Below are 27,688 nucleotides of genomic sequence, written 5' to 3'. Positions count from 1 at the left end.
TTTCTGCTCAGCTTCTCATTTATTGTCACCATACAGCAGATAATGATTCACATCAATGTTTCAAACCTCCAACAAACATTGTTGAAGCGAGTTAGTTTGACTTTACAGCTGAGTGTTTGCAGCCAGCAGACTGAAGGTCACATCTTAACCAGCAGTGAATCATTTTTGTTTTTTAGTTAAAAAATAAAAAAGTCATCTGATAGTCTGCTGTACGTCGGTCCTGGAGAACTACTGCACAGGACGGATCTTCATGCTGATGGTCTTCAGGGAGTAGTCATTACCCTTCCAGTAGTGCCACTCCACTCCAACACGAGAAAGTGTGCTGTCAGCCCCCCATCGATAAACCCCGTTTGGATTTGCAAGCTGACAGTGTCCATACCAGAACGCCCCCAGGTGGAATTTGGCACAGTTCCCGTCCCCCCAGGTGTCCTGGTCTCTGTCGAAGGTGGAGAACTGACGTCCATTGTGATAACTCAGGGAGTCTCCTACAGAAACACAACAGTGTATAATCAGAACATTATGATACAGCTAACATTCACATAGGGCAGCAGGCCGAACAAAGCACCCCAGACATCCCTCTTCCCAGCAACACTTTCCAGCTTCTCCTAGAGGATCCCGAGGTGTTCCCAGGCCAGATGAGATATTTAATCCCTCCAGTGTTTTCTGTTTCTGCCCTGGAGCCTCCTACCAGTTGGACGTGCCCAGAACACCTCTAACAGGAGGCACCCAGGACTACCTCAACTGACCCCTTTAATATGAAGGAGCAGCAGCTCTACTCTGAGCTCCCTCTGGATGTCTGACTCCTCCCCCTATCTCTAAGGCTGAGCCCAGACACCCCACGGAGGAAACTCATTTCTGCTGCCTGCCGCGATCTCGTTCTTTCGGTCACTACCCAGAGCTCATGACCATAGGTGAGGGTTGGGACGTAGATGGACTGGTAAATCAAAAGCTTTGACTTCTGTCTTAGCTCCCTCTTCACCACAACGGTGACGCCTGCATCACTGCAGAAGCTGCACCAAACTGCCGATTCATCTCACGTTCCATTCTACCCTCACTCGTGAACAAGACTCTGAGGTACTTGAAGTCCTTCTCTTGGAGCACTAACTCTCCCCTAACCCGGAGAGGGCAATCCGCCATTTTCCAGCAGAGAACCATGACCTCAGATTTGGAGGTGCTGAATCATCCTGACAGCTTCACACTTGTCTGCACACCGCCCCAGGTCAGGCAGGAGGTCATGGTGTGATGTAGCCAACAAAACCACATCGTCTACAAAAAGCAGAGATGCAATTCTGAGGCCCTGAAACCGGACCCCTTCCTGGCAAATCAGCTCATATTATCTTAGCTTAAACTCTGAAACAACAAATAAGCCATAAAATTACAGTTCAGCATGTTTAACTAATTACAGCTACCAGCAGTCAGAACCCTTTGGACCTTAACCAAGTTATGTTTTCAAAATTAGAAGAGGGGCTACTTCAATAAAGACATTGTGGATACAAAACTCTTACTGACCTGCACCTCCATCAGTGAATCCAGACACATGCAGCATGTATCCGTAGGACTCTGGATCGATGGAGAACGAGGAGTAACGAGCAAACACTTTGTTTCCACCAAAGTCCTCCATGTTGACCAGCAGCTCGTACTTTTTCCTCAGAGTCAGGTGGAAGAGATTCTCAAGACCTGAACACAAACACAGACATAAACATTATAGAAACAGTCTGATGAAGTCGTGACTGTTAGTTTGGTTTCATGTCTCACCGAGCCAGTACTCTCCCGCAGCGACACCAAAGCCCATCTTGTAGTGATCCCAGGGCCTGTAGAAGTTCACCGAGCCGTCCATCCTCCTCTGGAACACCTGGAGGAACAGGATGGAGGGTTAACTAGTGAAACACACAAAGTATCAGACACCTCATGTTTCAACACAACAAAGTTTGTACCAGTGGTAGGCCTGTAGTCAGGAATCAGGCTGTGTGAACCCTGTTCAGGCCCCAGGGCTAAGCTAGTTCAAACTATAAGGAGGCGGCTTTTTAAACCACAATGTCACGTTTCTATTTCTGCACTTGGTAAATTTGAAATGACGGCGCAATGCATTAACTTTACCAAGGCAAACGGGAGCAGATCAAAAGTAAAGATATAAAAATACAGAGGAATTAATAAAAAAAATGTCCTGTTTATAATGTAGTCTGTTTCAGATGAAGATTAATAAGATTAATTTTATTACTTAATTTTCTCCTTTTATACTCTGTCATGGTAACATCCATAGAGGGAAAAAGGCTGGGCTGTTGTATTACAGTTTCCACGGCAGCAGATCGCTCTGTGTTCCTATTGGTCAAAGTGACGTCTGTGACAAGAGAAGTCGTGAACGACAAAAAGAAAATCAAACATGCTAGACTTTCTATCGGGACGTCGTGAGGCGCCCCAGATGTGGCGTCGGTTGTCATCTGCTATGACAGTACACAAGATGAAAGGATGGAGTATTGCGTACGACACTTGTTGTCGTTCACAATCTGAGCTGACACCGAACAACGCTTCATCGGGCTGATATCGTGTAATATGAACCCACCATAAGACTTGCCACAGTGTGAACAGTGGTTACATGAGCCTCAAAACCAGACACAACTCAGCCCTGAGCAGAGGGACCGTCCTCTACTGACCAGTCAGACTGCAGTGTGGAAACAGGACTTGCAAAACAATGACTCGGTCGCACCTCTGGCACTAGGAACATTAACTAAAGAGGACTTGTTGGTAAGAGATCAGATAGTTAGCAGAGCGCACTTGGTAGAATCAATGACGGCCTCCGATCAGTCTAAACAGGTCCTGGAATTCATAACTAGAGTTGAAATACTCACCGTCCACCGTCCATCTAGTGAGTCCATGTCACAGTACACCTACACACAAACACACACACACACACACACACACACACACACTCATTAATAAACCTGATCCATTTGAAACTAGTAAATATATCCATATGTGCCACAACCAGCAGTACTACGACTACTAGTGCCTTCTAGCACCACAACTACTACTGTTGCTGCTACAACTACGACTGCTTGTATCTGTCGAGTCAGAAGCATCAGTCAGAACTTACTATGTTTCTGTAAGAGATGATCTCACTGTCTTTACACGTTGAAAACTTTTGTCATAAAATCCTAAGAGTTTTACCTTAGTTGTGGCGCGTTCCCGTGATCTTGATTGTTTGGTGTAAAATGGTCACAAAACTCAGTCCGAGCTGTCGTAAGTCAGTCGTTTCCTCATCTTGACTCTCTGATAAAATTTAGTCTTTAGTTTTGGTTGATATATTGAAGTTAAATGACACGAACGTGGCCAACAACAATCGTTGCACTCTCTCCAGCACCAAATATGACACAGTAAACCAGGGCCCATATTCACAAAGATTCTCAGAGTCCTGTCAGAGAGCTCGTAACTTAGCCTAAAAATTCCTAGCAAGGAATCTTAGCTTAAGAGTGATTCAGGAAGTTTCTGAGAGCAACTCTGAGCAAGGAGGGGACAGAAACTTTTATCTTAGTGAGGAGGTGTGGTTGACCCCGTTGCTAGGTATGACGCAGTCTTCTAAAAGCTGTGATTGGTTGTTACAAAAAGAAAAAAAAAGCACTCCTAGTAATGAATGGACAGTGAAATGAACCGATCATAGAACTTAGACTGTAGGCTATTAAGAAATGTGTAATCGTGAAAACAATTTTATGTCATGATGATGAAACTCAGCAAAATTAAATTAATTGTTACACAGCTTCAAAATGTTTGAACGTACCTCATTCACATGCAGATTATTATATTGATTTGCTTATTGTTATGTTTACTCGCCATGCTGGTAATTTTACTACTTAATCTATTTGATATTAATGGTGGAGGCAGACTCAGCTGTCAGCAGTTACTGTGATTGCTGGCCTCCTTGTAAAAAGCATTTGATTTGGCAGAATGACCAAAACAACGAATGAAATGGAGAAAAAAAGAACGAGAAAGCCGAACTGGACAGAAGAGCACTGCCTGCTGTCGGCGCAGCTCATGGAGGAGAACAAAGGAGTTTTAAGAGGGAAATTCGGTCCCGGGATCACGGCACAAGGGAAGAGGTACTACAGCGTCAATTCAATGCAGAAGTATAATAATGATGATAATATAATAATATGTGTTTTTGCTGACATGTAAGGACTTGTTAATCTGTCGTGTTTCTTAAAGGGAGTTTGGCGTAATATTTCACCAGGAGCAGGATGTGAAATAATCTCAAAAGAAGCCCAGTTGTAGTCCTGTAAACAGTGACCCTGCAGGATCCCCAGTCTTTGTAAAATCTTCTAGTGTGTGTGACCCACGTTGTCTTTAGATGTGAGAGGGTGTCAGACTGTCTTCTCAAAGTCTTTTAAAAGTCTACTAGTGTATGGTAGGCTAAAGGTCACTCTGTGTCCCAGAGAGGATGAAGTGTACCTGGACAGCAGACGTGGCTCCGATGGGATAGATGGTGTACACTCCACTGGGTTGGGTGTTGTCATTGTTATAGATGTCACCGCAGTCCACTGGGAGGACGAGCTTGTAGCCGCTGGTAAACACCGGAGCCAGGAGGAGGACGATGACGGATACCAGCTGGAACAGAAGATTGAAATTCAGTTTTATTAAAACCACAGTTTCTCTGTAGAGTGAAGCTGCTGCGTCACGTCAAAAGGGTCCAGTTGAGGTGGTTCAGGCCTCTGATCAGGATTCTACTTCTACTACTCTGCAGTTATAAACCATATCCTCATCATCATCCTAATTCTGATGTGCATGCTCAGATCAGATCCTCAGATGAATCTTCTCTTGTTGTTCTGAGGTCTGGATTAATTCACAGAGGCGACAGTGCCTCGACTTTGGTGTGACCTGTCTGAGGAGATCAGAGCTGCAAACTCAATGACCGTTGATTTTATCTGATTTATGATTGCACGTTTTACTTTTTGTGTATTCTTTTTTTATTGCTTTTACCTTGTCTTTTGTTCGGTTTTGTAAAGCACTTTGTGTCTTGAAAGGTGCTATATAAATAGAATTTATTATTATTATTAAAGTGAATATGAACACAACACTAGAGATTGCAAAAGGTTGCTGATTAATTTTCATACAATAACTAACATTAGGAGTAAAGTACACTGAACAATTCTGTTTGATTTATACGTTATGAATGATCTCGAAAAATTTTCTTATGAGTCCTTGAAAAGTCATGGAAAACTTTTGAAATTTTTTCCCAAGAAAATGTTTGGTCACCTGTGTAAATATAAGTGCTAAATACAGAAACAAGAAATAAATCACTGTAATAGAATTATTATTTTAAATAATCATAGTGAGACTTACCTTCATGGTCAGATTTCTGATGAAGTGACCAGATGAAAATCCAGACGTCAGTCTGTTTGGACGCTCTTATTGACATGTATTTATATTCCAAATATTCCTGAACAGCTGCTGTTTCTCACAGGTTAAACGTTGTGCCAACAGGTGGAAACTTATGTCCTTGAGTCTGTGTGTGCATTTGGATTATGTAACATTGTTGGCACCCAAACTTGACATGACTTGCTTCCATTACCATTCCATTTAACCTTTGACTTTAAAGACTGGCTTTAATTCCATTCAATGTCCTTTTTATTAGGTACACCTGTATAGTCTAATGCAGTCCAGTCTTACTGTTGTGACATAACGTCGACTTGGGTGATGAAGAATGACTGTTTGACCTCCGAAATTAGCGCATGTACGTGGGTTTTTTAAACAGAGGACACTTGATAGTGGGATAGGGCTGTGTACACGTAAGTAAGTAATGCCTGTTTTTTTGTTTGTTTGTTTGTTTGTTTGTTTGTTTGTATTTTTACTGGTGTGTCACATTCCAGGTGACGGCCAACCAGACTGATTTGGACCGATGTTTGAGTTCTGCCTGAGCAGAGACCAACCCATCCTCACTGCGACCTCGTCACACGTCCACGTTTGGTCATGGACTTTCCACGTCCACATATGACGTCCAAGGTACCCTGGGTGTGTTGGTTGTTGACGTTCTGGAACGCCGTGTCAACTTCAGCCTGTTACATGCATTGTCTGTTTTCAAAATACACTTCTGTTTTCACAGGAAATGCACAGTTTGCATACAGTCCCTTTCAAAATAAAAGCACTATGTAAGTATAACACTGCCAACTGAGTTTTTGTTCCCTCAGCAACACACACACATGGGTTTATTAAAAAAAGAACGTGGTCTGACTTAATAATCTTACGGGACGTAAACACTGCTCTCTTTAGGGTGAAAGTCTGAGGTTGTTGGACCCATCCACAACCCCTCCCCTCCACTGTACCCAGACTTCTGCCACCTTAACTTTCGTTCTTGTCCCACCACGTTTCCAGCCTTGTATCATGTCGTCAGGAACGGGCAGCTTTTTTCGTCAGTCTCTGACGCAGCAAGTCACTGCCCAAGCGCCGGATTTTGACAACTCAGAGTGAGACCGGGTTGCAGAGACGGACGGTATTTTGTTGCGGTATGTCATAGCATCTCACTGGTTAACTGACAGGGAACTGTGGGCCTCTGATTGGCCACATCAAAAAAATGACTGACAGATATCCGCCCTCTTGAGCTTGCACAGGCACGTCTATGGCATTTAACATTGTATAAATTAGCCTAGCAGCTAGCAAAGATTTCCTCTGCTCATATTTCAGCCAGGATAAATCACACACAGTGTGTGGAGGCTTTACTGTCTTCACAATTTGTTGTTTCTTATCTGTGAAATTAAAGTAAATAAAAGCTTTGCGTCCACTGAGGGAAATGGTTTCAGCTTACAGAGACAGACAGGAGGTCTGCGTCACTGCAACGTGTAGTTACATTTCTGGGGAGGTGCACGTCAGGCTACGTTGGAGGTGCAGCGTCGATTTGACGCAGAAGTATAAAACCTGCTTAAGACACCTTAAGTGACTTTTAGTATTTTTACATGTCAAAATAAAAATATCACCATTAAATTTCATCCACTTTATTCCTGATGGCTCGACTGTAGAGGTGATTATGGGTGCAACTTCCAGTGAGATATCAGAGATCGCAGTAAGCTTAGTTGCACTGTCTGTCTATAGGCCTACAGTACTCCAGGAGGGAGTGCTAAAATCTGGAAATGAGTTAGCATGTTAGCACTGCCTGATCCTCGTCTCCAAGTCAGTCAGTTGTTTTGTCGGTGAACCTTGTGAGTTGTAATGGAGACGAACTTTGTAACGTTACCTTTGTTAAATGCTGCTGTTGTCCCTGGCTTCATATGAGCAGAGGAAAAGTCTGCTAGCTGCTAGGCTAATTTATACAATGTAAAATGCCATAGGCTTGTGCTAATAACGTTAGCATGTTGTATTTGTGAGGAAAATGTGTCTAGATAAAGACAAGTGTTTGTCTGTGAATGCTGCGAGTTATAGTGACGCTGATTTGTGTTCTTGTGTTTGAAACTGTCTCTATTAAACCATTTTTAATGCGTGTTTACTGTGTGTTTAATGTGTGTTCAATGTGTGTTCAATGTGTGTTTAATATGTGTTTAACGTGTGTTTAATGTGTGTTTAATGTGTTTAACATGTGTTTAATGTGTTTAATGTGTTTAATGTGTGTTTAATGTGTTTAACATGTGTTTAATGTGTGTTTAATGTGTTTAATGTGTTTAACATGTGTTTAATGTGTGTTTAATGTGTTTAATGTGTGTTTAATGTGTTTAATGTGTGTTTAATGTGTTTAACATGTGTTTAATATGTGTTTAACATGTGTTTAATATGTGTTTAATGTGTGTTTAATATGTGTTTAATGTGTTTAACATGTGTTTAATGTGTGTTTAACGTGTTTAACATGTGTTTAATGTGTGTTTAATGTGTTTAATGTGTGTTTAATGTGTTTAATGTGTGTTTAATGTGTGTTTAATGTGTTTAATGTGTGTTTAATATGTGTTTAATGTGTGTTTAATGTGTTTAACATGTGTTTAATGTGTGTTTAATGCGTTTAATGTGTGTTTAATGTGTGTTTAATGTGTTTAACATGTGTTTAATGTGTGTTTAATATGTGTTTAATGTGTTTAACATGTGTTTAATGTGTTTAACGTGTGTTTAATGTGTGATTTAGTTTCAATGAACTAAACTTTACAGCACTTCACAGAAACTCCACCACCCACTAGTGTTTTGGAGGTGTAACTGCAGAGTGACACAGACACACCACCACACAAGTACAAATGCTCACAGAGGTGTAGACTCCTCATAGAGCTGACACACAACTATAAATCCCACTTTATTCCTGAAATGTCCCTTTGATGACCTCTGACCTCAAATTCTGAAAATTTGAGGGTGCCCTCTGGGAGCACAGATCTAATGACTGCCCCCTACTCAGGGGCGTAAATATAGACAATGCACTGGGGCCCATGGGGTGGAGGGGCCTGACTGCTACATGGAAATGCGCCCGTGTTCAAAGAAGAGCTCACATTAAAACAAAAATGCTGCTATTGTCCATACGTGCTCTAAATAAGGGAAACCCATCTCCATCATGGTTTTCTGGTTCAGTAAAACAGTGTCAGTCTATAACAAATTATAAACTTATTCTATATAAACTATTTAAAAAACCTATAATTTACCAATAAAAAACTATCAAGTTAAACTAATAATTTCCTATTTTCTTTTGTAGATTTGTCTTATACAGATATGTAATGATGATTGCTGTGTAATATGTGTGTTAATGTGTCCAGTATCAAGTATCTGCAAGTGGATGTAACGTAAACGCGGCAGTAAGACACACTGTTGCTAAAATATACTCCTAAAACTGTGTGTGTGTGTGTGTGTGTGTGTGTGTGTGTGCTTCATAACTTGTAACTTGGGCGTAATAGGGCCCCTCATAATAGCGTGCACTGGGGCCCATTGTCACTACCTTACGCCACTGCCCCTACTCTTACTTGTACATGTTATTGTTATTTGTATTTTAGATTGTGTAGGTGCTTTTACTGAAGTACTGAGTTCTTCTTCCAGCCCTGCAGACAGAGACGCCCCCCCCCAACATGTCAATCATGGCAGCAGGAGGACGCACGCAGGCAGGAACAGCATCAAACCGGTTTGTGTGTCTGTTAAACGGACCCCGCCTCCTGCAGCGGGAGGATGGAGGAGCTGGAGCCGTGAAAACACACCGAGAGCAGCCGAGGGAGATGGAGACAGCCTGTGGGGCCGCAGGAGGAAGGAGCCCTATGAACCAGGTAAACTTTTATTCATCGTCACCACGTTGGTTTGTGCGTCGCCGTGTTTGTTTGGTGGCAAGGAGAGGACCGGACACTCGTGAGGCTGACGGGACAGTGTGACCGACAGTGTGCCGGTCCAGATGATCCCCCCCCCCCCCGCTGACAGCATGAAGTCACTGTGGTGGAGAGCTGGGCTGAATCTGACTGTTTGTAACTTCATTTAAATTAAGTTACAGAACATGGTAGTGTTATCAGAGGTGGAGGAAGTGTTTAGATCCTTTATTAAACTAAAAGTCCTGAAACTTCATCAAATGTTGTGTTTAAACACAAAATTACACAGTGACAACACAAATGTTTTTACTTAAATAAAGGATCTGAATACTCCCCTCACCGCTGATAATACGACCATGTACTTTTACTTCAGGCCAGACCCCCGGATGAAGACATAGTTTTTCATGCACTGATCAATTTTGAAATTTTGGGCGATTTTGCTTCAATATCACATAAAAAAATACACATTTAGGTGTTTATTTTAGTTCAGAATTCTGTTTTGGAAATTTATGAGAAAGTATATAATATTACATAATGCATCACTTGCATATTTAATAAAGCAGTGACATCACCTATGAACCCTGAGCAAATTGGTGCAATTTCTATCGAAAACATGGCCAAAAAAAAAAAAAAAAAAGCAATAAGCAACTTGGTGAGAAATGTCAAAGAAATTGCAAGAAAAATAAAAGATTTAGATTTTTTTTTTTTAACTAGAGAAAATAAGGACAAAGCTCGGGCAATTTAGATTTATAATAATTTAGAATTATTGTTATTGTTCTTATTATCACGTTTAAAAATTATGATTTTTAATCACACTTTACTTGTTCATTTGTTTTCAGCTTTCTTTCTTTTGAGTTTAACTAATTTTCTTGTTTTTAATTTTATTTATTTATATATATATATTTTTTTTACAAATTTCTTGCCAATTTTTCGGGTCACTTCTTCTTTTGTGGCTCGTTGCCTCCTTCCCTTTTTTTAGAAGATATACCAATTTACTGTCAGGTTTCAGAGGGTTAAGGGAAGCTCATACGCAGACGCATGCTCAGGAACGCTCAGGGCGGAAAATTGTGCCAGGTGTGTTTTAAATAGTGATGTTTTTCTTTTAGCAAAAATGCACGTCTTTGTGTAGAACTGATCATACAACTGGATAAAGGAGACTTGGATTATACTGTTTGAGCTGTGTGACAGGTTGTAAACTGATGTTTTGATATAGTTTTGCTGTTGTTAAACACGGTCCCGTTTTCTTCTAATCATAAAGAATGTTCGCCTTTTTGGATTCTTAGTTCTCCGTCGAAACAAGCGACTAATACACCCTAACCTGGGCTGAGTAATTAATACACAAATGGTCATTTGGGGGTTGAAGTATTCAAAAGTATCAGAAGTACCAAAAAATCAACGTAAACATACTTAATAACCAATAGAATTCATTTAAAATCCTACAGAAGTGAAAGTATTATATCATAGTCAGCACATGGAAAGAAAGGATGAACTCAGGCACTTGTGCGTGGAGCAGGAACAGATGCATCTGAGTCAAGTTAAAAAGCCTTTATTCCAAAACATGGCTGCTAACATTAAAACACTGACAGGTTTTGACTCTGTGGTCCTCGTCCTTAGAGTTTCACATGATAATGACGGTCCTGGAGCACACTGCTGTCTCCTCCTTCAAAGTGTGACTTTCTATTACATGATAGTGTTGTTTGCCTGACTCACAAGCAAACAAACCTAAGGGGTGAACATACAGCCAGCCTTTATTCAACATTTGGTAGTTGCAGTGTAAACAGGCTGCAGCTCTGTGGCTGCTGACGGACTTCACGCTTTTTCATCCTGAATTACAACAAACATGTATGAATCATATCAGATGATGCTGCAGGCTGATGTGTACCAGATCAACACGTTAACACTGTGATCAAATTCATTCATTCATTCATTCATTCATTCATTCATTCATTCATACCTTTATTAAGACTCGGGAAATCATCATGAATATCATTTAAAACAGAAATGGAATCATACAAAACAACAAACAACAATAACAATAAAAGTAGAAATACAGGGTGATAAACATGCTGAAGTGTAGATGAATATTTTCACTCAATTAAAACAGTTAATAAACTGATGTTTTGACAGAGTTTCGTTGTTGTTAAACGTGGTCCCGGTTTCCTCAATTCATACAGAAACAAAGTTTTCTTAGTAAATGAAATGTAACATGAGGTGAGTAAGTGATTCACAAATGGTTATTTTACAGGTGAAGTGTTCCTTTCTGGAATTTCTCAATTGTGGGATCAATAAAGGTGTATCTTATCTTATCTTTAAGTAAGGACTGAAGTGCTCCTGAGTTAAACTTTGATACCTCGACTACATTTAGCTGATAATACTTGTTATGTAAAACATGTAGTAGTACTGCACTACACTGAACGACTGTCATACTACATACAGAACTCTTCACCTGCACCCTTCCTCTCTCCTCCACAGAAGACTGCTCAGCTTGTTTCCTCATCCTGAAGTGTCCCTGCAGATCACCCCTCATCTCACCATGTCGCCTCAAGCCCCCAACCCTACAACTGCCCAGACTGCCCAGCCCCCGGCCCCTGGCCCTCCAGCTGCTCCAACAGCCCAGCCCCCATTCCCTAGCCCTCCAGCTGCCCAGCCCCCGGCCCCTGACGGGGGTTGGGGCTGGGTGATTGTAGTGTCCAGCTTCCTGGCTCTGCTGCTGGGGTATGGCTCTTCTCAGTCGGTGGGCGTCCTCTACCCTGAGTGGCTGCTCGCCTACGGGGAGGGGAAGGCCATGACAGCCTGGGTGGGCTCAGCGGTGGCTGGAGTTGGACTCATAGTGGGTGAGTGGAGTAGTGTGATCTGTAGATCTGTAATCAACCAAAGAAAATGTTTGTCAACTTCAACCAATTGATTGATTGATTAGATGAACTAAACCACTGCCTGGTGGTGTTTTGGGTCCACTACACTTTGCACCCTGATCACTCCGCAACTGCTTTCAGCCTGATGATGCGCCAAGCTTCTACTTTGCGCTGAGCACTGCACGATTGGCGTATTTTTTTCTGGTCGTGTGAGTTAAAATGTTCAACTTCGGGAACTGTTATTTTTTAACCCAATGTCCAATCAGAGTGGAGGAAGGGTCACATCAACAATAATGGAGGGGAAATAAATACTGCAGGCCACATAGAGAGTCCCTCCCCTTCCAGTGTCTCCCGTGGGACCTTACTTAAAAACGTATGTACAGTAGTCAGCACTGAGACAAATGATCTTGTTCGAATTATGCCATGAATCACACATATCCCACTGAGTCCCATGAATCCCACTTGCTCCTCTGACTGCATTCCCAACTAGTTTTTAAAATCAGTTTTTCAGGCAGTTGGTCCGGATATTTTAGCTATTATTAATTCTTCTCTCACTTCAGGTATCTTCCCATCAAATTTTAAACATGCTATCGTCCACCCCCTTTTAAAGAAGCTGTCCCTCTATCCTTCTGTCTTAAGTCATTTTAGACCTATCTTAAAGCTTCCTTTTTATCCAAGATTTTAGAAAAAATTGTTTTTATGCAACTAATTTCTTTTATGAACAACAATCAGCTCTTTGAAAAATTCCAATCTGGCTTCCGCTCTCTACACAATACCAAGACTGCTTTGGTCAAGGTCTCAAACGACCTATTGCTTACAAGTGACTCAGGCTAGTACTCGATTTTAATTCTCCTTGACCTCAGCTCAGCTTTCGATACCGTGGATCATGGTATCCTGATTAGCCGTCTGAAAAACTTTGTTGGTATCAGTGATGTGGCTCTCGATTGGCTTGTTTCATACCTGTCTAATAGGTCCTTCTCGGTAATGCTCAGTAACTCCTCCTCCAGTGCTCCTCTTGTTTGCGGGGTCCCGCAGGGATCCATTCTAGGACCCCTTTTATTTACAATCTACATACTACTCCTTGGGAAAATCATTCAGAAGTATGACGTCAACTTTCATTTTTATGCAGATGACTCCCAACTGTATGTCCCTTTAAAACCTGGTTGCTCTGATGTCTCCCGCATAATGTCCTGTCTTGCTGACATCAAAAAATGGATGTCCAACAATTTTTTGCAGTTAAATGACTCAAAGTCAGAAGTGCTCATCGTTACTCCTGCTGGCTCCAGCACAAACAACATAGATTTTCTATCTTCTAGTCTGGGTGTCCTGTCCAGCGTCATCTTTGATTCAGAACTTTCTTTTGATGCTCAGGTTACCAAGGTGCTGCAGTCCTGCTTTTCCAAACTAAGACAGTTAACAAAAATTAAATCCTTCCTCTCTCGTGTTGATTTAGAAAAGGTTATCCACGCCTTCATCACATCCAGGCTAGATTATTGTAATGCACTCTACTCTGGCATTAGTAAACTAAATATTCAAAGAATGCAGTTGATTCAGAATGCTGCTGCCAGGTTTTAACAGGTACCAAGAGAAGTGACCACATTACGCCAATCCTTGCTGCCCTTCGCTGGTTACCTGTGAGTTTTAGAATTGGTTTTAAGATTTTACTGCTCGTTTTTAAAGCCTTACATGGTCAGGCTCCTGCCTACATCAGTGACATGCTGAACTCTTATGAACCTGACCGGAGCCTGAGATCTTCCGGCGGGGCCCTCTTACAGGTACCCAAAACACGGCTGGTCACTAAAGGGGACCGGGCCTTTGCTGCCCGGGCCCCTCGGCTGTGGAACACCCTGCCTGGAGATGTCAGGCAGGCAAACTCAGTGTCCTCTTTTATATCACTTCTTAAAACCCACTTTTATCATCTGGCCTTCTTAAACTGATTCTGTTTTATTATTGTTGTGACTCTTTTAGTTTTTTTTATTCTGTATTCCTGTATTTTAATGTTTTTTTACTGTTATGTATTTTATTTGCACTAATCATTTTATTGTTAAGCACCTTGTAACCTTGTTTTGAAAGGTGCTCTACAAATAAATTATTATTATATGAGGTCTCTCATTCTAAAGATCATTTTGCAAGTCAAGAAAGTCGCAGTTTGTTGAAGGTATGTCATAGTGCCATTTAGTTTTGTGTGAAACTGCTCAGTGAACTACATCTCTGGTCTCACACAATACACATCACCAACACCACCAGCTAGCTAGCCAGCTAACCTACTGTAGCTATGTTCCACCAGGCGTCCAGGAACACGGTTAAGTCTTGCAACAAATTTATCCCAGTGGCCACTCGCAGTATTGCAACCGAAAAAAATCCCTGTGGCCAAAGAAGTACTCCACAGAGCAGATGTACAGAAAATTAATCGGCCGCTATTTTTTTTAACCGATAAAACATTTCAATCATTTTTTTTCCTCTAAAGTTGGAACTCTCTGCAGGTCCGTAAACACAGCGCAGACGGAGCTTTCCATGAGTTCTTTTGTCCTCAGCAGCAGTTTGTGACTCGCGGGGTGGAATTGATCTGTTGAGCCGTTCAGAGCTGATCAGATCAGAGAGGAGCAGCTGCTGCAAGTGAATGCAAACTTCCAGACCCAGCAGAATGAACAGTGAAGTCTCACTTTAAATAAGCCTGGTGTTCCGCTGCTCTGTCTCTGCCTTAGTGCGCTCGTACTCCGACAGTGTGATGTTATAAATAACCAAACGTATATATCAGGGCTGTCAGGATAATGTGTCTATTTCAATGACTTAATCACAAAAATGTAAAACATGTTAAAAAAATTAAAGCTGGTTTATCACATTTCATGTTGCCCTTTGACCCGGTGTGTCATTAAAGGCCACAGCATCTTTGTCACATGGTGGAGGCAGACGAGACAACGCTGCTCGGCCCCGTGAATGGAACATTTACATTTAAAAAACGCCCAGATGGAGCTTTTGATAGGAGCATTGTTTTCTGCAGGTTCTGCAGGAAGGAATTTTTGTACCATCAGAGAACTTCTGTCTGAAATATCACCTCAACACAAAGCATTTAGCAGCGAACCCAGAGGTCCGAGCTAGATCAGACATTAACTCCTCCCTCTCCTTCAGGTCCTGTCTGCAGTGTTTGTGTGGTGAACTTTGGAGTTCGGCCCGTCACCATCTTCAGTGGTGTGATGGTGGCGGGGGGGTTTATGCTCAGCGCCTTCGCCCCCAACGTCCCTTTCCTCATCTTCTCTTACGGCATCGTGGTCGGTAAGATGGAGGCTTTGGGCCTCTCAGCATACACTGATATTTTATATTGTCATATTTTGCCCAGGCTGTAACCTGAGGGCCAGATCACTGTCGTCCACATACTTTTGGTCATTAATGCCTTGTTTCCACTGCATGGTATGACTTGACTCAACTCGTCTTCTGGTACCACCTCTGCTGATACTGTAAACAATCTCATTTTTCTTACTGTTGGTGTTCAGATCCAAACCAACAATGAGTTAAAGTTGTTGTTCCAGTCTGTTGTAGTGATGAGATGTTATAACAATGTCCTCTGTGTTCATCTCAGGTGTTGGTTTAGGTCTCTTGTATGCTGCCGTTGTCATCATCACCTGTCTATACTTTGACAAGAAGAGAGGCCTGGCGCTGGGAATAGTGAGCACAGGTACGTCTGTCAAATGATCCCTTTATTAGAACCAGTCTGCAGAGATGATCCACTGGTAACTTCCTAAATGTGTGTTTAGTATTAAAATATAATATGAAGCAGTGTGTGAGGACTAGGTGACACGGTGGTGTAGTGGTTAGCACTGTCGCCTCACAGCAAGTGGGTTCCTGGTTGATCCCAGGAGGGAGTCCTTCTGTGTGGAGTTTGCATGTTCTCCCTGTGTCAGCATGGGTTTCCTCCAGGTGCTCCAGCTTCCTCCCACAGCCCAAAGACATGCAGGTTAATTGGTGACCCCCCGACACTACTTTGCCGGAGCACTGTCGCTGCATCCTTGGCTTAGCTCTGCCCAGGACGACTGTAATTGGTTTAAAGAAATACAAACAAGTCAGAGCATTTTTTTTTCCTATTGCATGAACACAATCTGTGATTCCAGAGCTTTCGTTAGTGCGGACAAAGTGCTGACTAACCAGTGACTAACAGATACATTTTTCAGAAACAAACACAAACTGACGTAAAATACAAGAGGCCTTTCCTTTTCGTCCGGCCCTCCATTGACTCAGTGAGGTTTAGCGCTGCATTTCAAAACACTTTCCATTTAGAGGTGGTGGAATATTGTGATGTAAAAATGTCTTGACATTTATTCTAATTTCTGTTGGCTTTGCTGACAAACAGCCAGTTAGCTGAATTAACAAGCAGAAACGTGGCGCCCTCTGCCGTCCTCTGGTTAGTTAGCCACTCTACGCTGTCTACGCACATCTACGTTTCACTTTATTGAAACTGCCTCACATGTTTACCTGAGTAACTGGTCACCACACGTCTGTCTGTCTGTCTGTCTGTCTGTCCTCAGGTACGGGCGTGGGCGGTGCCCTGTTTGCCACGCTGCAGAGTGAGCTCATTGAGGTGTTCGGTCTGGAGGGCTGCCTCCTCATCATTGGAGCACTGGCACTCAATGTGGTGCCATGTGGCGGCCTCATGCGACCTTTAACCGCGCCGAGGTACTACCTCAAACAGCGCGCCGCCATCCTGGAGCAGCATCTTCAGGAAGAGGTGAAAGAGAAAGAAGAGGAGTTGTCCAATCAGGAGCCTTCAGCCAAAGATCCTGTTGTTGTCATGGAAACCAAGGAGCCACTTGTGAGGAGGAGGAGCTTTTTCAGCTTCTCGACCTTCGTCAAAAAGATGAAACATTATTCCCAGTGAGTGTGATAATATGTAATAAATTTACTCCCAGATTTCATCTCCTGCAGATGGCACAAGCGTCCACTTGGACTCAGGAATGAACTGATTATATTTTGCTGGTCGTAAGTCAAAAGGTCAAGGTCTCTGTGACCTTGCATCCAGCTCATTCTCGTGAACGGGATGTCTCAAGATCAACTTAAGGGAATTTCCTGGAATTTGTCACAAACGTCCCCTTGGACTCTACGATGAACTGATGAGAATTTGGTGGTGGAACGTCGAGGTCACTGTGACCTTGTCCGTCCCATTTTTGTGAACATTGTATCTCAAGAGTGCCTTGAGGAATTTTCCTCAAATATGGCACAAACATCATATGGACTCAACAATGAATTTTGAATTTGGTTAAAAGTCAAAGGTCATTGTAACCTTGTTCATCTTATTCTATATCTCAAGATCACCTTAAGGGAATTTCTTCGAATTTGGCACAAACATCCACTTGGGATGAACTTGACATATTTTGCTGGTCGTAACGCAAAGGTCAAGGTCACTGTGACCTTGCGTTCATCTCATTCTCATGAACTAGATATCTCAAGATCACCTTAAGGGAATTTCCTCAAATTTGGCACAAACGTCCACTTGGACCCAACGATGAACTGATGAGAATTTGTTGGTCAAAGGTCACTGTGTCATCACAAAATATGATTTTGGCCAAAAACATATAATGCTAATTACAACAAAATGTTAAACAAAATGTCCAACAGGATGAAATAATGAAGTGATGACATTTTATATCCAAAAGGTCAAAGGTCAGCTTAACTGTGACATCACCATGTTCTAACGTCATATCTCAGGAATAGAAGGGGAGACATTTGGTCAGATACTGAATTAGTGACTCTTATCTTGAAATTGTGCTGATTGTATAGATCTTCTGCCTGAAAGTAAGGTGAAATAATTAAGAATCAGAATCAGAATTAGAATCGGTTTTTATTAAGTAGGTTTTCACATACAAGGAATTTGGCTTGGTGTATTGGTGCATAACAAAGAATATAAAATATATAAAAAAAATATTAGAAGTAATTAGAAGCATAAGTATAAAAAGGAAATACTATAAACAATTAAATTTAAAATCTGAATGCAAATAACAATAACAATAGTAATAGGCAGAGTAGGTGAGGGTCTCTGGTCTTGCTGCAGATGGAAAGAAATTATTTTTGTGGCGTGAGGTTTTGGTCCTGATGGACCGCAGCCTCCTGCCAGAGGGGAGAGTCCCAAAGAGTTTGTGTCCAGGTTGGGAGGGATCAGCCATAATTTTTCCTGCACGCCTCAGAGATTGATTGCAGCCAATCACCGTCTCGGCAGAGCGGATGATACGCTGCAGTCTGCTTTTGTCCTTGGCAGTGGCAGCAGCGTACCAGATGGTGAAATGACCAACAATAATCGGTTTGTAGAAGAAAATGGACGCTGTATGTCTCTGATTTTAAGTTGAAACGTTTACTCTGACTTACATTAGAATTCGTCTTCTCTCTCCTCAGATGTTTGTCCTCCATGCTGTCTCTCCTTCAGGACAGAGTCCTCATGGCGTTCTGTGTCACTTTCCTCCTCTTCTGCCTCGGTCAGTTTCTAGATCTTCAACCATCAGTCAATTCATCAATTATTCAAATTTATGATTTATTGTTAAAGATATTTCCTGGTTCTTAGATGTGAGGATGTTCTGCTTTCTTTTGGCTTTACATGATAGTAAATTTGATATTTGGGGTTTGGAAATGTTGGTCGGACATATGAGAAATTTGATGAAGTCACTTTAGGATATTATGACAGGCCTCTCTCTCGATGCTCAATGTTTTATTAGACCAAATAATTAATGGAGAAAATTATGTATAGATTAACCGTTTGTCGCAGCCCTCAGTCAGTCTGTTCTGTTGTTCGTAAAGTAGTTTTGTACTCTTGAACTTGCACCACGTTTGGAGTATTTCCTTTTTTTGTCCTGGTACTTCTCTCCTCAAGTAAAGGCCATAAAAACCAAACGTGTCAGTGGAGAGTTGACCTCCTCACCTGAAGCTCCTCATCCTCCTGCAGGTAGTTTCCCCCCTCAGATGTTCATGGAGGACCTGGCTCGGAGCTCCGGGCTGTCGAAGGGCGTCACCTCCATCTCCCTGGTGTCCCTCAACTCTATCGCGACTGGTGTGGGTAAACTGGGGCTGGGTGTCATAGCTGACATGTCGTGTGTCAACAGCGTCCTCCTGTATGCTCTGACGGTGGCGGTGAGCGGGCTGGGGGTGCTGCTCATTCCCTTCGCCAGGTAAGACCACAGAGGACACTGGGACAGACAGGAGGGACAGAAGATGATATAACTGTCTGTTAGCTGTTATCAGAGCTTGAGGAAGTACTCTGATCTTTTACTGCCGCAAAAGTAGAAATACAAGTACACCTACAGGTCCTGCATTTAAGAGTAAAAGAACAAAAGCATCAGCATCAGCTTTTCACTCACGGTGCCGAATAATAACCAATATATTATTGGATTAGAATTATTGATGCACCATCATTCTCAGCGTCTGTAATTCATACATAGTTTTTGTTTTATCTTTTTGTCTGGTTTCAGCTCGTACATGGAGCTGCAGGTGCTGATGGCGGTCCTGGGCTTTTCGATCGGGAACTGGACTCTGACGCCGTACGTCACCAGTAAGGTAGTAGGCGTGGAGAAGCTCCCTGAGGCTCATGGGATCCTGATGTTTTTCGGAGGTGTTGGCATCACACTAGGCCCTCCTGTCGTAGGTAAGACGTGACAAGAGGTCTACAAACTCTACAAGAGATTCTGCGTCAGTAATGGTTTCCTTCCCTCCAGACTGACAGATGTTGGTTTTAGTTCATTCCTAGTAGCGATGATGTTTGTATGTGTAGCAGTGACAGTTGTACTTGTAGTAATGAAGTCTCTTCTTGTTACGGTGATGTTTCATCATGTAACAAGAACTTTTCTACTTGTAGGGACGTTGCTACTCTAACTTTATTACACTTCCTGTGAGCACCATAAACACAGAGTTCCTGTTTCCATGTGGGGGCAGTATTACATATTTATTTGGATTTACATCAGCCTCGTGTTTATGTTCTTATCTACAGCAGATGATCTTGTGTCTTCTTCAGGTTCTTTCTACGACTTCAGTCAGTCGTACGACCTCGCCTTCTACCTCAGCGGCGGCTGCATGATGGCCGGCAGCCTCCTCCTCTTCCTCACCGCCATCCTGCCGCAAAAAGAAACCCCTCCTCTTCCTCCGCCTGAGACCGAGCTCATCAACTGCACGGTCACCATGGCAACAGACGCTACCTCAACTGTCACCTGACACAGCAAGCAAATCCGGATCCTGGATCTGTATGAAGACGTGTCTGAGAAGGTTAGCGTCTAACGAGTAAAACTGTATTTTTTAAATGATTTTTTTTCTGAACTTTTTTTATTTGATGCTGAAACTGAAGATACTGAAACACTGAGACAGATTTGTTGAAAATATATTTACTGTTTATTACAACCTGAAATGTTTTTTAAAACATTTTCAAAGCAGTTTTTAATAAATAAAAATTCCCAAATAAGGTTCAGATATCACAAACTGAGTGTGGGAGTGCACTCTGACACAAACTGGACTGTTCACAAATTGGGAGCGCTGTCTGAATGTAGCGTTGGGTTATCCAGAGCAGCGCACTCTCAGAGTGGCAGAGCGCACTCTGGACACTCTGTCTGTGGAGACGGAGCAGCAGAGCGCCGAGCGGAGTGAATGTGTGATTAACTTAACCGTTGGTTCATTCATGTAGAAATATAACGCTCTGTTTCTTCCACCAACAGGGCTCTCATTTTAGTGTAGAGCGTCAGACTGAATTTACCAACGCACCATGTCAGGTCACTCACTCTCCGGGACCGCCAGTGTTACTTGAATAAGTAAACACTGACCAACGGGACCAGACTGGCCGACCCGTATGCTCTCACTCAGTGGATGGATGATGTCACAGGAAGCCAATCTTACAAAGGAGGACCACACTTGTTTGTTTTGCTATGGAAGCTAACGTTAGCTAATGTGCTAAAAAGTTAGCGTTCCAGAGAAATCCAATCTTCCTCTTAATCCCTCCCCAGTTTCTGATGAGGTGGACATGATAACCCTTAATACACATAACCTTATTCATCCCTACAACAGGAAATACTTTTTCCCTAACCTGATATGAAGTGTGCACTGCACATGTGAGCATTTTTGATGATGGCCTCCGTCCAGTCCTTTGGTCTTATCACATTTAACCATCTTTGTCTTTGTTTTTGTTGACGGGCAGTGGTGGCTGGTTTTGAGCCATGACTCCTTCTATTCTGGCTCCAATAACACAACAAGACAAACACATTTTAACACTCCTGTGTAGCCTACAGCCCTGTGGGGGAGAGGCAGCTGCACCTCCAGGTAATAACATGATGTCATCGTGATTAAACTCTATTGCACGGACACAAAAAAGTGCCACATGAGAAGAAACAAGAGTGACTGAAAATGATTTAAACTGTTGATTTAAGTTCTCAAGTTTTTAAGTTTCACACCTTTAATTTTTTGTACAGTCTCTGGTGCTGACCAACAGTCAGGACTGAGATCAGACAAACTCAGAGCGAAAAATATTATGTTGTTTGGTGGTACAGCAGGGTCAAGGTTTTTTTAGGTGTTTCAATCATTTTGTAGCCTCCCAGTCGTCCTCATTATGTGTGCAAATCCAGATATTTTGGTTTAAATGCGTATGCTTTAGTGTCAAAATGCCATTTTCCCAAGCCACTTAAACCGCCATCTACTGCAGGTAATACACTGACTGGATGTATGCATCTGTTTATACAGCATAAATGTGGTATTATATCATATTGAATCTGAGTGTCTTCACCGTTAGATTAAGGTTTAATAACAATAAAAAAGTTACGTCTTCCAGGGCAAAACTTTCCCCTCTCTCCATGCTTACACTGTCAGTAGCCTTTTTTACACTGCCTCTGTAAAGTGGGAATGTAGTGCCCTGTTCCGCCTCGCTGTTCTGTGTCAATGGTACGATCATGAAATGGAGAGACAGAGTCATCTCGCCTTTCAGCCAGCAGCGGAGGTACTAACAGTGCCAAATTGACACCTCTGTAAAAGTGTGAGCCGGCAGGATTGGACAGGTGTGACTCACCACTGGGAGATTTATAAAGCAGTTAGCAGCTAACTCGAAGAAGAAAAACAGCCGAAAATGTCCACAAATCAGGGAGACGATGAGATCCAGGAGTTCCTTACTCTCCGAGCAGAGGATGAGATCGACTGCTATTTAACAGTGATGGTAAACGATTGTTATTGTTTGTTTATTAAGAGCTGCAGACACGTTTGTTATATGTCACACTAGTGGCTGAACATGCTGTCAAACGTCACACAAAAAAATGGCTACTGTAAGCGAAGAGCGTCCAGGGGTTGGGGATGTGGCACCAGTGCTGTAACCTACCTCTCTCCATCCATCCATCCATCCATCCATTGGCGGGGTGGCAGGCTGAGCAAAGTATTCCAGATGTCCCTCTCCCCAGCAAGGCGTTCCCAGGCCAGACAAGACATGTAGTCCCTCCTACGTCACTGCATTTTGCTAACAGCTAAGATATAAAAAACATGGAAAAGAACGCAGATAGACCGGCCCTTTAAATGGGACATTTTAATTCTACTTTATTTTTTCAATGAAGTATTTCTCCAGCAGAGATTTATTCTCAGCAGCTTCAAACGGTGCTCAGATCATGTTGAACAGGTCATCGTCCTGTAAAGAATGATGTCACTAGGTGATAACAATAAGGAAACTGATTCTGATATCCAGGTTGTCTTTAATTTGAAGCTTTAGACTGATTGTTGTTTTGATATTGTATTTCTTTCACCTCTGTATTTGTAGTTTGAATTCATTTCACTGAAGAAAGTTTTATATGGGTTGTTTTTATGATTGCTGTGTATTTATTGTTCTTCCTTGTTTCACCTCAGTTCATATCAAAGAGAGAAAATAACAAAAACAAAACTGGTGTCCAGAGGGTTAAAATAAGGAGACTGACTGAGGGGACAAAATTCTCCTCAATAAAAAATAAACTGTGAAAAAACATGAGATTTATTGGTTCTTAGTGATCAATGTTATTTCTAGAGCTTTTAAGATCTCAAACATTACACAAAGTGATGTTTGTGTTGTTTCTGCTGATCAAAGAAACACAGCAAACCGGCTGTTTGAATTTAAAGGTTTTAATATTGACACACAGAAAGTTTACAGAAGTCCTCTGTGAGTTAATCGAAGTACTGCGTGGGGTTGGTCTCCTTGTTGCACATCTGGACGTGGATGTGTGAGGTGATACCTGGGTAAACACTCTGCATGGGCAGCATGACGCCGAGTCTCTCCCCCTTCCTCACTGTGCCAGAGGTTCGGTCCGGCTGAACGTAGAACAGCTTGAAACACAGATCTGCAGGAGAAGATACCGTAAAACTTAAATAGTTGGCCGGGCTATTATTTTCTTAAGTCACTGAACTGGACAGGCCTTTATTTGGGACGGGCCTTTAATTCTTTTTACACAAAGCTGTTGCTCAGCAAAGATCAGAAGATACAATTAAATGTTTTATTTGAATCAGTGTTAACATTACTTGGATAAAATTAGGCCTCAAATCAAATCAACACAGACAACACCACTTAAAACAATATTCATAACTTGGATTGATTTTTATAAAAACACTTGATTCATTTGATCTGAGGACCCTCACAGACTAAAGAAATATACATAACTTTAGGTTACTTGTGTAACTCCAGTTCTCAGATTAGCATGAGTGAAATGTCTCACTATGGGATACGCCTCCCTGCATAGTTGTCTCATTAAGCCGATCCAATTAGCTGGTGATCGCAGCGTCAGCGTCAAGTGGGTCCACCTACCACTAGTCACCACTTGTTTTTTTGTCATATCGGTGAATCCGAATGAAATACAGTCTTCTCTGGTGCTCATAGTTTCAGTAGAATGAAATCAACCGAGCTAACGATGTGTAGCATCTCTAGATTGACGAATGTTACAACATTTATATCTGTATGCATGATCTAAACAGCTAACCAACGTTAGCTCAAGTGGGTGGTCAACAATCCGGATTTATACATCCAAAGAACTTCTATAAAAATGAGCTGCTTGACAACCACACCAGGCCTCTAATTGAGACAGACCTTTATTTGTCAAAACGTGAAGCCACTTCAGGCTAGTAAATGGGACAAGGCTTTTAAATGAGGTTTTAGGGTACTTTACAGAAGTACAAGTACTGATAGCACACTGTAAAAATACTCTGTTACAGTAAAAGTCCTGCAGTGAAAAACTTCCCTTAGTAAAGTATGTAAGGATAACTTTGTGTTGGTGTGAATCGAGGGCAGCAACAAAACATACTTTAGCCACCTGTAAAACGGTCCCACCTTAAAACATCAATATCATTTTAAGTGTATGCTATACTGAGAGTATTTTTACTGCTTTGCCTTCCGTCAGACAGGGAAGCTATTAACAGCCTCAGTTGAAGTCACACAAAGACACAAACACACTAACTGATGGAGGCCGGCAGCAGTAGACCAGCAGCTCCTGTGTTCAGTGAGCTTAAATCATCATTTTTTTCAGTGGAGTCTGGCATTGACGAGAATGATGTAATGGCTTCATTTTCATGTTGGTAATCGCTAATTTTATAATTCTTAATAAAGCGTACACTGATTTTTTTTGTTGCTAAAATACATTTTGTTGCTGACAGCACACAGCAGTACATTGCTTAGCTTCTATGTCAGACTCCTGCCTGCTTCTCCTTCTCCGTGCCATCTGACATCTACTGCAGGTATAATTTACTGACTATAGATAAATACTTAACACAACCCCACTTGCAAAACTCCAAACTATCTCTTTCAGTAGCCCACAGTACGTGAGCAACATGTTTTAATGTAATAAATGTTTGATGGACTGACTTTCTCCTCTCAGGTTGATGCCGCTGTCGATGGCCGCCTTCGCGGGGTTGTTGTAGACAATGACCTTTCCGTGAAGAGTCACGTCAAACGGAGCGTAGACGACTGAGCCGTCCTGGCACACAATGTCCAGACCTTTGTGTTGCCTGGTCTCCCTGAAACACAGCAGACATCCAGATGATGAACCACACAACAGTTGCCTCTGCTCATTTCTTTTTCTGATTAGTTGCTCAACATCGTCTCCACTGTGTGCCTCAGTTGACTGGTTGATTTATATGTTCTGAGGAGCAGATCAATGACGGAACGGATCAAATCTGAGATATCCTGACTTATCCACCTTATTTTTCACGGAAACATGGAGGCAAATCAGAACGCAGCCAGTTTCCGTTTTTTTGTGCGACACTTCCAGTCCAGCACTCTTACCACTGTGTAAATGGGAATCGAGTTTAGCTATATATATGTATATATCACATTTTTCACGTCACTATATCACCGTTTAGACTAATCTGATGTTTGTAAAGTCTATAAACACAATGACTGAACAAACATTAGTATTTTCTCTGTGTGTAATTAATAACATGGTTATCGTAGATTAGCTGGGCTAACTGTTAGCTGTTAGCCGTTAGTCGTGTCTGTAATAACTCACTAAACTCACGAAGTGGCCCGTGAAAAAAATATTTTCTCCAGCGGATGTCTTAGTTACAACATGATTGAGCTAGTTGGAGTAGTTTCATGTCGTATCCGACAACGGGAGGCTTTTAACGGATGACGATCCTGATGTTAGCTTTGCTGCTAGTGTTAACGTTAGCTGTCCCTGTCAGCTGCAGCCACTGATGCTTTCTAGACATCGTGATTTCCCAAAACTGAATAAATACCACACATAGCAACACAAAACTGCTTTGCTAGCTCAATCATGCTGTAATGGCTGGATGGTTGATGCGAACATGCTGATTCAGGTGCTATCAGAGCCGATCCGCGCATCACTATGGCTTAATGATCAACTCAGTCAATTAAAACAACCCGTCCTGTGTTAGGAGTGTATGTCGCTGACAGAGAGAAAGAAAAGGAAAAAAAGATAGAAAAGCAGTGTACACCTCACATATTTATTTCTCACAGTTGCGCACACGTGTGGCTGGCATGCAGAAGCACCGTCTGTGTGTCTGTGTGTCTGTGTGTCGAGGGTGTGAGCCGCAGCTTCAGCTGCTCAGGTAGAGAGGCTGTGTAGCCCGGTGTGTTTTTTCGCTGATTCGGTTCTGCAGGTTCTCTGCTGGTGCACTGGAGACGGGGATCAAGCAGTTTGTCTCACTCGGGATAGATTGTGCTTTTTTGGTTCATAGTTTATGATTGACGTGCGATTTATTCGCATTTAGAGGGAATAAATTTCCGTTATAACGGAAACGTGGGCACAGTTATCTAACATTATACAAAATACACAGACTAACTAACTAACTGATTGACTAACATAAACAACTGAAAATTGAAAAAAAAAAAAGAGCTTGCACCGTTAGCTCCGGTAAGGGAAAGCATGAGGGAAAGCGGCTGACCGGAAGTCACGTGCAAAAAAACAGAAGTTGATCACTATTTACTTCTGTGTTTGAAAATAAGGTGGATAGACTTCTAGGCCACAAACATTGGAGCCTACATGTCCCAAAATGCACCTGAACAGTAGTGTAGTGTTATGGTGCAGCTGTTATGGTTACCGGCTGGCTCCGTAGTGTCCCTGTCCCCATGTGTCAGACGTCCTCCTGGTGTTGCTGGGGTTTCCCTCACAGAGCTGTCCGAACTTTACGCCATCACACACACACACACACATCACAGCTGGAGAGACACACACACACACACACACACACACACACACACACATTAACATTAACAGATTAACATTGAATATACTTACATTAATTCCCTGGTGACTTATCGAAACCTTTACAAAATATTAAGCACTAATCCTGATCTTTAGTTGGTCTTTGTCCCCACAATGTGGGATTTATACTTCTGCGTTCAGTCAACGCTGCAGCTGCAGTGAAGGCTCTGCGTCGACATAGAGCCTTCACTGCAGCCTGACGTGCACCTCCACAGAAATGTAACTACACGTCGCAGTGACGCAGACCTCCTGTCTGTCTCTGTAAGCTGAAACCATTTCCCTCAGTGGACACAAAGCTTTTATTTACTTTAATTTCACAGATAAGAAACAATAAATTGTGAAGACAGTAAAGCCTCCACACACTGTGTGTGATTTATCCTGGCTGAAATATGAGCAGAGGAAATCTCCGCTTGTCACTAGGCTAATTTATACAACGTAAAATTGAAGGAAGGAGGACGCACAACTCCAACATTTCCAATTGTGATGGGTGCAAGTTGCAGAGGGATTCCAAAGAAACTAATAGGCAACAGTACTCACAAAATGACAGACGCGTTTCAGCCTAAGCCTTCTTCAGTGATACACAATGATTGACCGTGTGTTGCCCTATTAAAACAGTGTAAAATGTCATAGGCTTGTACCCCTGGACCCCCATATCTGATTTTAGATTTCGTACCTTGTCACCTTTGTCAGTGCTCTACAGTTCACACGTCTGAGTTTTAATCTTCTGATTTGTCAGTTATAATCAGGATTATCAGCAGCAGCTGATTCATCATCTTACCCAGCAAAACGGTGACAGGTCTCATCTTCAAATCTCAGCTCTTGTTCCAGATGAAAAGTTTCTTCTGTGGCTTCAGTCAGGCTTCACACGAGTTTTATACAGTGGCTGATGTTCCTCTTTCAGCAGACCGGAAAGTCCACAGTTTACACAGTTCAACTG

General features: G+C 42.2%; 3 protein-coding genes across 8 annotated transcripts; 1 reads left to right on the top strand and 2 right to left on the bottom strand.

Annotated features, from left to right (window-relative positions):
* Nucleotides 1-5,463, bottom strand: LOC117246846 (microfibril-associated glycoprotein 4-like). Its single transcript, XM_033610836.2, has 6 exons — nucleotides 5,332-5,463; nucleotides 4,441-4,596; nucleotides 2,847-2,885; nucleotides 1,756-1,852; nucleotides 1,510-1,677; nucleotides 1-485 (listed from the first exon to the last, which is right to left on the bottom strand). Exons 1-6 carry the CDS (start codon nucleotides 5,335-5,337, stop codon nucleotides 229-231), a joined length of 723 nt encoding a protein of 240 aa, XP_033466727.1. The 5' UTR covers nucleotides 5,338-5,463; the 3' UTR covers nucleotides 1-228.
* Nucleotides 3,635-23,323, top strand: LOC117246845 (monocarboxylate transporter 9-like). Of its 6 annotated transcripts, none has more exons than XM_078163588.1 (14): nucleotides 3,635-4,091; nucleotides 5,624-5,722; nucleotides 5,859-6,137; nucleotides 6,259-6,491; nucleotides 8,980-9,200; nucleotides 11,706-12,067; nucleotides 15,215-15,358; nucleotides 15,663-15,758; nucleotides 16,606-16,951; nucleotides 18,464-18,543; nucleotides 19,008-19,230; nucleotides 19,531-19,703; nucleotides 20,070-20,317; nucleotides 20,761-23,323. In XM_078163588.1, the coding sequence occupies exons 6-13, from the start codon at nucleotides 11,767-11,769 to the stop codon at nucleotides 20,264-20,266; spliced, it is 1,560 nt and encodes a 519-aa protein (XP_078019714.1). In that variant the 5' UTR covers nucleotides 3,635-4,091; nucleotides 5,624-5,722; nucleotides 5,859-6,137; nucleotides 6,259-6,491; nucleotides 8,980-9,200; nucleotides 11,706-11,766; the 3' UTR covers nucleotides 20,267-20,317; nucleotides 20,761-23,323. The 6 variants fall into 6 exon arrangements, with proteins under 6 accessions (XP_078019714.1, XP_078019716.1, XP_078019713.1 ...); XM_078163590.1 differs by lacking the exon at nucleotides 3,635-4,091 and having other exon boundaries at nucleotides 5,585-5,722; nucleotides 5,859-5,991; nucleotides 6,092-6,137; nucleotides 6,361-6,491; XM_078163587.1 differs by lacking the exon at nucleotides 3,635-4,091 and having other exon boundaries at nucleotides 5,585-5,722; nucleotides 5,859-5,991; nucleotides 6,092-6,137.
* Nucleotides 23,149-27,688, bottom strand: LOC117246694 (leukocyte cell-derived chemotaxin-2-like). The gene is made up of 4 exons (XM_033610619.2): nucleotides 27,530-27,688; nucleotides 26,588-26,705; nucleotides 24,891-25,042; nucleotides 23,149-23,379 (listed from the first exon to the last, which is right to left on the bottom strand). The coding sequence occupies exons 1-4, from the start codon at nucleotides 27,552-27,554 to the stop codon at nucleotides 23,207-23,209; spliced, it is 468 nt and encodes a 155-aa protein (XP_033466510.1). The 5' UTR covers nucleotides 27,555-27,688; the 3' UTR covers nucleotides 23,149-23,206.

Source organism: Epinephelus lanceolatus, chromosome 21 (assembly GCF_041903045.1).
Source record: "Epinephelus lanceolatus isolate andai-2023 chromosome 21, ASM4190304v1, whole genome shotgun sequence".
Classification (NCBI taxonomy): Eukaryota; Metazoa; Chordata; class Actinopteri; order Perciformes; family Serranidae; genus Epinephelus; species Epinephelus lanceolatus.
The sequence above is the reverse complement of the archived record's forward strand: the minus strand, read 5'-3'. Positions and strand labels throughout refer to the sequence as shown.

What these genes read in the sequence shown, in the direction of transcription:
- LOC117246846 (XM_033610836.2), bottom strand. An exon ending in GAGCCACGTCTGCTGTCCAG is followed by an intron (nt 2,886 to 4,440) that starts GTACACTTCATC and finishes GTTTGTGTGTAG; the next exon opens with GTGTACTGTGACATGGACTC. An exon ending in CACTAGATGGACGGTGGACG is followed by an intron (nt 1,853 to 2,846) that starts GTGAGTATTTCA and finishes CTGTTCCTCCAG; the next exon opens with GTGTTCCAGAGGAGGATGGA.
- LOC117246845 (XM_078163588.1), top strand. Translation starts at nt 11,767, where the DNA reads ATGTCGCCTCAAGCCCCCAACCCTACAACTGCCCAGACTGCCCAGCCC. An exon ending in AAGATGAAACATTATTCCCA is followed by an intron (nt 16,952 to 18,463) that starts GTGAGTGTGATA and finishes CTCTCTCCTCAG; the next exon opens with ATGTTTGTCCTCCATGCTGT. An exon ending in TTTCCTCCTCTTCTGCCTCG is followed by an intron (nt 18,544 to 19,007) that starts GTCAGTTTCTAG and finishes ATCCTCCTGCAG; the next exon opens with GTAGTTTCCCCCCTCAGATG.
- LOC117246694 (XM_033610619.2), bottom strand. Translation starts at nt 27,554, where the DNA reads ATGAGACCTGTCACCGTTTTGCTGG. An exon ending in ACCTGTCACCGTTTTGCTGG is followed by an intron (nt 26,706 to 27,529) that starts GTAAGATGATGA and finishes GTGTCTCTCCAG; the next exon opens with CTGTGATGTGTGTGTGTGTG. An exon ending in GGACACTACGGAGCCAGCCG is followed by an intron (nt 25,043 to 26,587) that starts GTAACCATAACA and finishes GCTGTGTTTCAG; the next exon opens with GGAGACCAGGCAACACAAAG.